Below are 10,292 nucleotides of genomic sequence, written 5' to 3' on the forward strand. Positions count from 1 at the left end.
GGTGCCCGGGCCTCCGCGATGGCGGGGCGGCCTCGGAGCCCGCGCCCGCCCGAAGGCTGCCTCTCGCCACCTCGCCTTTGCTGGCTGTCCCCGAGCAGGGCGGACCCTCGTTGCAGAAAGTGGCGCGCCTCCGCTCGGTTGTTTACTTCTGTCAGAAGGGTCTTCCCGCTAGGAGGGCGCCGCAGGGGCCGTGCACACAGGCCTGGCGAAGGTTCTGTGCTGGGCCTGTCAGGCCCTAAGCCCCCCGCCGTCTCCCCCAAGCTGGACCGCTTTGCCCGGTCCGGCTGAAAGATGCCCTCCCTGAGCTTGCAGTCCGGCGGGCTGGGAGCAGCTCCTGCCTGCTCCGCCTTCAGTGTGGCGCCGCCGCGCTCGCAGGGACAGCCCACTCTGTCATTCTGGACACCCCTTCATTTTGAGAGCTGCTCCCGCGTCAGCCCTGCACCCGCAGAAGCTGCAGATCACCGGAAGGGCTCTAGCGGCTTTTTAACTTGCACGCTCCCAAGCGAAGCAAAAGGTGTCTGTCTGGCATTAAATGGGAAGCAGGACGTGGAGAGGAAAGAATGTTGCCGTAGGAGTTCTTCCAGGGCGTGTTCTGAAGGCTGTCTCTTCTCTGTTAGGTGATTATCCAGGGCTTCCGAAGTTACCGAGATCAGACGATTGTAGATCCCTTCAGCTCCAAACATAACGTTATTGGTAAGTGTTCTTGGCTTAATATGTCAGCTTTAGAATTGATACAGCTAAGTGTACTGGCCTAAGGAGACAGTTGTCTTTGAACATTGGTATGGAATTTCTTTTATCTGCACCTACGAATTGCTTGTTTCGTGAAAGTAGAATGCTCAGGTAATTCAGTCAGAGGTGAGTCGTTTTGGGGGCCAGGCTCAGTAGTAGGAGTGCTTGCCTAGCGTGTGTGTGGGAGGGTGTTGGTTGTGTGTTTCTGTTGCGAGCCTTCTGTGTGTGAGAGGGTGTTCCGGAAAGCTTTAAGTTGTGATGGCTGAGGTAGACATTTGACCTCTTCTGTTCTGATGTGCTGACATTGCAGTGAAAGGTGGCTCATTCCCACATTGTCCTCGGTCATTTCCCCTTGCCAATTTCTTTGTGAGCATGCATTTTCATGGTAGGCGTGTGTCGACGTCATACCTGTCTCACGATAGTGGAGAGACTGAGAAGGTACTTAGTCGTTGTCATTAGCAGTGGTTATTACGATTTTTGTTTGTTTGTTAAGTCTCCATTTCGCTGTTACAGCTGGCAAAAACACATTCTGCTGAATTTCTAAAGGACGGGTGAAATTGTGCTTCTAGCCATCAGAAAACAGAGGGTAGTGTTGACAGTTTTCGCTCTTACAGTGTCCTTGTTACGGTTTGCTAGGGCAGCTATCAAAGTACCCTAGGTTGGTGATGTAGTTCTGGAGGGTAGAAGTCTGAGTTTGTGTACCAGCATGAGTGCATGCTGCTGAGGCCTCATTTCTGCCTGATTGACAGCTAGCATTTTCCTCAGGCTACCACCCTCAGGACCTGAGCCTTAGTCAGCTCCTAATCCAGTGCGCTCAGTAGCTGTGGCGTGCATGCAAAATCGGTTGGGGGAAATGATGAATTCTAGTGTCGTAGGAGGTCTTTATTTTTTTTATTTTTTGATTTTTCAAGACAGGGTTACTCCGTGCTTTTTGGTTCCTGTCCTGGAACTAGCTCTTGTAGACCAGGCTGGCCTCGAACTCACAGAGGTCCGCCTGCCTCTGCCTCCCGAGTGCTGGGATTAAAGGCGTGCACCACCACCACCCGGCTGTAGGAGGTCTTTAGAGCCAGACATCACAGAAAATGATAAAAGAAAGCCAGGTATGGTCACTTACTTATGGTTCGGCTACTTAAGAGGCTGAGGTGAGAGGATGCTTGGGTTCAGGAATCCAAGACCAACCCATCACTGTAGCCGCACCTCGACGTTAAATAAGTAAAAGCAAGAATTGGAGACCAAGGTTTTTTCCCTTGGTGTGTGAGCTGTAACCCTTTGTGGGAGTAGAGAAAACTACTCTATTTAGCTACAGAAGAGTGTTGATTGAATTAACATGGCATGGAACAAAACATTAGAACAATCTCGTTACTTCATGCCATGTTAAATAAGTAAAAGCAAGAAATGGAGGCATAGATCCAAGGTCTCTGCCTTCAGAGTACTGGGATTAAAGGTGTGCCGCTACTGCCTGGCCTCTAGAGCTAACTAGTGGCTTGTTCTGCACCCTGATTTTCAGGCAAGCTTTATTTGTTAGATCACAAACAAAATGTCACCACAACAAAAAGATTAGATTTTTAGTCCCTTACTAACTATAGCATTGGACATTATAAATAATCTACAGAGGATCTGTGTGTACATGCTACCGTATTATTGAAGGGATTTGAGCATCCTCAGATTTTGGTATCTGTGGCTGGAGAGGAAAGCTCTCAGAATCAATCTCCTGTGGATATTATGGATGATTTGTATGTATAGTTTTTAGGATTCCTTCAACCAGCCTTTTAATAAGAAGTACCTGTTAATATATGATATTATGATAAATCATGAAACCTAAAAGAAATTATAGTTCCATGTAGAAATGATTGTTCTCCCTACCCCTTTTAAATTTTAATTTTACTTATTTATTTATTTGGAGATAGAGCCTCACTATATAGCACAGACTTGGCCATAAATTTTTGATCCTCTTGCTTATGCTTGGGTTACAGGAATATACCATGTTGAGCTGTACAATCACTAAGAAGGAAAACCAGGAGCTGGAGTGATGGCTCAGTTGTTAGGAGCATTCTCTGCTATTCCAGAGGACCTGAATTGGATTCCCAACACCCACATCAGGAGGCTGACAACCACCTGTTATCCAGTTTCAGGGGATCCAGTGTACTCCTTTTGGCTTCCATGTGTACACGCAAGTGTGCACACGTTCCTGGCACATAGATACACATAAATAAATGTTTAAAAAATAGAGAAAACTTTGCATTAACCCTGATTTTTCTAGAAGACATAGGCAGGCTTCAATGGAAGGTGCAATCTAAGGGCAAGAGTGATGTGGAAGAGCTGATGTCAACCTTTTATTTTATGTTTTGCTTTTGCTGTGATAATACTGTGTCCAAGGCAACTTAGAGCAAGAAAGAGTTTACTTGGAGTGTACAATTTCAGAGAGTTAGATCCGTGACTGTCACGGCAGAAGCACGGCTAGTTAGGCATGGGACAGGAACCGCAGCTGAGTTCTCCTTAGGCCTTGATACACAAGCACTAGGCAGAGCTAAGTGGGAGCGGCACGATGGGCTTTTGAAACCCTAAAGCCTGTCACCAGGGGCACACCTCCTCCAACAAGGCTGTTTCTTTCCAAACAGTTCCATTAGCTGGAGACCATTCTCATCCAAACTATTTTGATGTATATGATTGTTTTGCCTGCATTTGTGTGTTTACTGTATTCATGTTTTTATGTCTACAAAGTCGGAAATCCCCTGAAGCTGAGTTAAGACATGGTTGTGAACCACTATATGGTTACTAAGAAGTGAACCTGGTCCTCTGTAATAGCGTCTGAGCCATCTCTCCAGCCCCTGATGTCAGTTTTTGAAGAAGACACATTTGGTTTGTTGTCTTGTTGGGTAACTTCAGACAGACTTTCTGGACCTGCCGTGCCTGGGAAAAGTCCGCAGAGAGAGGCTGGAGAGGGTTTGTCTGCTGGTGGCGGTCACTCACTGGTCATAGTTTACTGCATAAGGCATTGATTCCCTCACACTTCTGTAATGCTTAGCTCTGGATACAAAACTCTTAAGAAGTTGTGGAGTTACAGCCTCCTTTAGTTATCCACAGGCCTGGCTTGAACATATCTCTAGAATAGGCAGAAACAACCTATTGATTATTTCCCAAGGTATTGGGAAACGGGTGCATAAATCAGGGAATCTTTGTGTCCCTGGCTGGCCTGGAAGTCCCTCTGTAGACCAGGTTGGCCTTAAACTTGGCTGTAATCCTGCTTCTGCTTTCTAAGTGTTAGGATTATAGCTGTGTACCACTACATCCAGCTAGAATAATTTTACTTGCCATGTAGAGTCTTGTGTAGCCCAGTCTGGAATCAAACTCAAGATCCTACTGCCTTAGTGCTGGAGACTAGGCCGATCTGAAACTTGCTGCAATCCCTTCTCTGCCTTCTGAGCACTAGAATTATGGACATGTGCCACTATGCCTAGCTTAGAATAGATCTTGAATGTCTAGCATCCTTTAAGATTTTTAGTGTTTTATTCTATGGATAGGAGTAATTTTTATAGATTATTTTTCATTTTTCCAGTTATTAATGAATTGTGACATTTTTATAAGGTGTGTGTGTGCCCATGTGTAGAAAGCATTAGAATTCTTGCAGCTGAAAGTTAGAGGTGGTTATGAACCATGTGATGTGGGTGCTAGGAACCATTGGCCAGCTCTCCAGCTTCAGTTGTCATTTTAAGGACTTATAGATACTCCCTTGATCTTTTCAGCTTTTACTTGGGATTAATTTTGACTTTATGGAAAAATTTCCCAATGAGAACTGATGCTTGTTTTTAACCGTTGTATCTTTTTTCTCATCTTTTTTATACCCCCCCAAGGTACATGTATCTTTGCTGATAGAGATATTCTTGTAGTCATTGTATAGTTATCATCTTATATAAGCTTAAAAATAGCATTCTCCAGGTTTTTGTTATTTTAATAGACCCAGAAGTATTCTTTACAGGACTCCCCCAATACGGGATCCAGTTTATTATTAACTATTAGATTTAATTGTCACGTTTCTTTAGGAGCCTTTAATCTGGAACATTTCAACAACCTTCATTATTTTCTTTTGAAAATTTATTTGACAGTTTCATACGTATATATGAGTTTTCAAAAAAGCCGATTTCCCTTACCCTCACTCCGACCACAGACTGAAGTCCTGTTTCCTGACAAGCTCCTCCTATTTATTTTTCCCTTCCGACCAACTAAATTTAATTATGGTTGTTCACAGAAGTGTAAATCTGGGACTATTAAGTTTTTTATTGGAGTCTGGCAAATTATCAGTTGCTGTACCACTGAAGAAAATAACACTTTCTGATCAGTATGCATTAATTACCCATAGTCCTTCAGTGAGTGATGGGGCCTCAGGAGCTTGTTAGCCTACCATGATGGAATGGTGCGGGATCCAGTCTTGTGCAGGTGACCGTGGCGGTGGTAAACTGATGACTGTAGTGGCCATGCCATGTCTAGAAGACACAGCACTCCTTCCCAACCTCTGGCTGTTGATTGTTTCTGCCTCCTCTTCTGTGGTGTTTCCTGAGCCTTGAAGGATGATATAGAGGATCCATTTAGGGACAAACACTTCACAGTCTCTGCACTTTGGCCATTGTGAGTCATTGGATTAACCACTGCCCTTTGCAAAACGAATCTTCTCTGAGAGCAGCACTAACTAATAAAGTTCAGTAGGCAGTTTTATACCATGTCCCTTTAGGGGCTGAAGAAATGGCTCAGCAATTAAGGGCACTGACTGTTCCTTTAGATGATACTGTTGGAGTCCTAGCACCCACATGACAGTTAACAACTGTCTGTAGCTTGAGTTCCAGAGGATCTGATGCCTTTTTCTGGATTTCAGACACCAGGCATGCATGTGGTACCCACATATGCTTGCAGCCAAAGAACCCATACACATAAAAGCAAAATCTTAAGAAAAAAAAAAAAAAACAAAACTGTCTTCTCCATTTAGCAAAACTGTAGTAGGTCTTCCCTGGGGCCTATGACTCCCTAGCTCTGGGCTTTTGTCTAGGTTCACAGTACCAGACCTGAAGTTTCCAGCCAGAAAGCTGTTGGTTGCCCCAACAGTAGTCATGACACTATTGTACCACTGGGCATATCTTACCAGGCAGGACTCTATTGTAGTTTATGGGCGCACAGCTGGGTGAGGACCATTAATGACTTTTCTCCCCCAGCAGCTGCTGTAGTGCTTTGCAGTGCTTTGAACGTTATCCAGGGGGAAGGAAACTTCCAGCTCAGATACAACTTGTATTCTCATTGTCTTACAACCGAGCATGTTGTGTCTTCAGCAGTAGGGTATGTTTGTAGTGGTCAGCCAAGTAGATCAGCAGCAATAGCTTGTAATATTTAAGGGTACTTGGGGCCTCCCTGATCAACAATTTATATCCTATATCTGGTACTAGGATTTTCATTTAATAATTTTGGAGGGACATTATCCACCATGGAAGGTATTTTCTATTTAAATTTATTCAGATTTGAGATAGTGTGTTGCTGGGTCGCCCATCCTTTCACCTTCCAGGTGTTTAGATCACACTGATGTCTACACCACTGTGCTTGCTATTTTTGTCTTTCATGACATTACTTCTGAAAAGTGCTGTAGTGTTCTGTGTTCTCACAGTATCATTTTTGGAAACAGGTCTCTCCACCTCTTACTGGTGCTGTTGCTATACTGTTAACTAGTAAGATCATGGCTGGTGTTTTAACTACCGTGGTTTTTCCCCTTTATAAATGCTACAAGGAGATTTTTTCCCCCTTGTAAATAATTAATATGATATACCTTTGGACCATGTAACTATTCTGTTTTTAAATTTGTTTTGTTATATTCTATATTGATGGGTGTTTTGCCTGCTTGTTGCATGTGTGGTAACTGGAGACCAGAAGGGAGCATCAGACTCCCTAAAAGTTACAGATGGTTGTGGGTGTTGGGAACTGAAGTCAGAACCTCTGGAAGCGGAGCCAGTGCTTTTAACCACTCTAGCCCCCTACAACTGTCCTTTTTTAAAAAATGCCTTTATGCTTAGAATTTATTGATGAGCTGCAAAATAATGAGTTTTCTATTTCTGGTTTTCTTTGCTTTTTGTCACTGACAGTAGGTGGTCCCTCTAAGCAAGAGCTCTCTGTATTTATACTATTATTGGTATAAACTATAGATTGTTCCTTTTACTAATCATCAAGGTGGCAATTTTGGTACTCATATTAACCTAGGATTTGGCCTGTGAAAGTCAAATGTGTGGAATAGCTGACATTCAAATTCAGGTAGTGAAAAAGTGCCTTACAGAGCTGCAGAGGTAATGTAGCAGTTAAAAGCACGTTCTGGTTTTGTAGAGGACCAGGCTTCAGTTCCTAGCAACCTTTGCTCAAACTTGTTCCCGTGAGTGCGTGTGCACACATACACATACTTAAAATTAACATTTCCTCTGGGTGAGGCGCACTACCAGGGGAAGCAGAGGCAGATGGCTCTCTGTGAGTTAGAGGCCAGTCTGGTCTACAAAGCAAAGGCCAGGACGGCCAGGGCCAGGGCCAGAAACCCTGTCTTGAACAACCTGAAAGTAAAATAGTGAAATATCTTTTTAAGATGTGTCTAACAGCTGGCATGGTGGTGCACACCTTTATTCCCTGAGGAACTGGGAGACAGAGGCAGGAGGATCTCTTGAGTTTGAGGCCAGCTAGGGTTACATAGTGCAAGTCCCTGTCTCAAAAAGCAAAAACAAAAACACACCAAAAGAAATGTTTTATAACTGTTTCCACTTTTGTCATTCCATTAGGCTGTATCAGTGTGTGGAATTGATTGTAAAAGTAGCATGAGACGGTTAACAATATGTGAATCCAAATTGCTAAAAACATCTTATATAATTTGCATACAAATTTTTGTGCATTTTTATGAGTTGCCAGTGTCAGGTAGCGCTGCTTAAACTATTGGGAGAGAGCAAACATCAACTCTCTGAGGGAGGTGGCTTAGTGGGTGTTTGCTGTGCAAACGTGAGACTTGAGTGTATTTCAGCACCATATAGAAGGGGCCATGTCAGTGTGTATCTGTAACCTTAGCATTGGGGCTAGAGTAGAATATATAGGGTTGGTAGCCGAAACAGTGAGCTCCGGTTCAGTGAGAGGCCATCTCAAAAATTAGAGTGAGCAAGAGAGGAAGGAAGACACCATGTTGACTTTTGTCCTCCACATGTGTTCATGGGTGTACACAGACAACACACACACAGAAAAGCTATCTGAAGCAGTGTGATAGTGCACGTCTATAGTGTCGGCACTTAGGGAGCTAGGCAGCAGGATTACAAAATTAGAAGCTAGCCTGTACTACCATGCCAACCAGGGCTGTGCTAGGAAGACGTGCCACAAAAAAAAAAAAAAAAGCCCTATCCAAATTCTATATAAAGATTAAATTTAGTAGGTAATTACAGCTCTGCTGGTTTCTTTTACCTACTATTTTTTGTTTAATTTCAGTATTAAGGTATTATGTTAGAAAGCTGCATTTGAATTTTTAAAATAGGGGCGGGACATACCTGGGAGGCCTGGGAAGTGAATGTGCTCCAGGTTTATAATGTAAAATTCCCAAGTCAAAAAATACTATGGAAAAAATTTTAAATAGATTTAGTAATTTTAAATTGACTGTTTTTTATATGAACTAACTTGTATGTACTATTTGAAATTTTATAGTGGGCAGAAATGGATCTGGAAAAAGCAACTTTTTTTATGGTAAGTATAGATTTTTGGATTTTAGCTATATGAAGACTTAAGTGTCTTTCCATTTTTTATTGTGCATTGGTGTTTTGCCATAGGTGTCAGGTCCCCTGGAACTAGAGTTACAGACAGTTTGTGGGTGCTGGGAATTGAACCTGGGTCCCCTGGAAGAGCATTTAGTACTCTTAACTACTGAGCCATCTCTCCAGCCCTAAGTGTCTTTAATAGTTTATTAAAATGATTGATTTCTGAGATTGTGCCTGAATGAAACATAAAAGTCATACATAGTTGTAGTTTAGTGTAGCAGGTTCTGATATGAGGATCTGAATTGTCTGTCTTCAGTCTGGCTATGTGAGATGGCAGAAACACTTATTCAAGTTATTTTTGCTAATAATGACTGTATATCTTGGGTGGATTCTAAGAAAGGATAGACAGTGTAGTAAAAATGCTGATATCTGTTTAAAGATGATAAAAATGAGAGAAACCCTGTCTCGAAAAACCAAAAAAAAAAAAGATGATAAAAATGTATTTTAAGAATATCATGTAGTTAAGAGGTTAAGAGTACTGACTGCTCTTTGAGAGATCCCGGGTTCAATTCCCAGCACACACAATGGTGGCTCCTAACTATCTATAATGAGATCTGGTTCCCTCTTCTGTTGTGCAGGCGTATACATTCAAGCAGAACACTTGTATACATAATAAATAAATCTTTTTTTAAAAAAAGAATAACATGCCTTTGTTAAGTTTTTTGAGGAGAAAAAAAACAGTGGAGTTGGCGTTTATAAGGAGGGGGGTTTAAAAATGTTAGCTTAGTTTACAGTGCTTTTGGAAGTGGTTTAGTAGGAGTAAAGGTTCTGTTCCTTACACATGTGTCTGAAGGATACTGAAAGCCCTAGAATGGTTGTAATTTGTTGAGGTGAGAGAGCAGATTGAAGTAAAGCATGCATCTCAGATCCCAGGGAAAAGGCATCCATTCCAGGTGATGGTGAGACACACACACTCTGTCAAAGCACATAACATCATAGGTGAGTGCTCCCGCCGTTGTGTTCTCACACTTGCAGTTTTTAGAGATCTCTTGGGTCAATCTGGACCAGAATAGCTAAATTAAAGCGTTCCATTTCTTGGACAGTGGCCCGTTGGTTAGGTATTTTGTGCAGAATGTAGGGCTAGCTCTTACAGAAGTTTGGTAGGTATTAGCAGTGCAGGGGGATCGTGGAATTTGGTTTGCAGAAATGTGTTCAACTGTAGCAGTACATCATTGTACTGTTATTAGGCAAAAGGATTTTTTTAGGTGATTAAAACCTTGTATGGCCTGTTTATGTAGTTTGTTACTATATAGTGCATGTCTTTATAGTGTTGACCTAATTAATTAGTATAATATATACTTTTATTAGGGAGAAGACCTACTTTCTGCTTCTCTAATCTTTTTTTGGTACTTGAATGTCTTTTATATTTCAGTGAAAGCTTAGTTTATTGATATATCATTCTCCCTACCAGACTAGCCTAATAAACTGGAAAATCATCTGTAATCATTTTGTATATGAACAATTTATCTGCAATGTTTATTACCTAAAACGTTATTTTATTAAGATTCGGAGTTATGAATAAGCTGTAATTCTCCTTTAGAATGTACTAATAGCCTTATTTTTGTGTTTTTAGCAATTCAGTTTGTTCTCAGTGATGAATTTAGTCATCTTCGTCCGGAGCAGCGATTGGCTTTGTTGCATGTGAGTGGGACTCTTTAAGACTTGGTTAAGTGTTTTTTTTGTTTTTTTTTTTTTGAGACAGGGTTTCTCTGTGGCTTTGGAGCCTGTCCTGGAACTAGCTCTGTAGACCAGGCTGGTCTC

The 10,292-nt window shown here is 42.1% G+C and overlaps 1 protein-coding gene across 1 annotated transcript in view; it reads left to right on the plus strand.

Moving 5' to 3' along the window:
• Positions 1-10,292, plus strand: part of Smc3 (structural maintenance of chromosomes 3) — a 39,801-nt gene that overhangs the window by 319 nt on the left and 29,190 nt on the right. The window contains exons 2-4 of the mRNA XM_005352472.3: positions 618-693; positions 8,422-8,460; positions 10,105-10,172. Of these exons, the coding sequence (XP_005352529.1) occupies positions 618-693; positions 8,422-8,460; positions 10,105-10,172 (183 nt within the window). The remainder of the gene's footprint in view (positions 1-617; positions 694-8,421; positions 8,461-10,104; positions 10,173-10,292) is intronic.

Source organism: Microtus ochrogaster, chromosome 8 (genome assembly GCF_000317375.1).
Source record: "Microtus ochrogaster isolate Prairie Vole_2 chromosome 8, MicOch1.0, whole genome shotgun sequence".
Taxonomy (NCBI): domain Eukaryota; kingdom Metazoa; phylum Chordata; class Mammalia; order Rodentia; family Cricetidae; genus Microtus; species Microtus ochrogaster.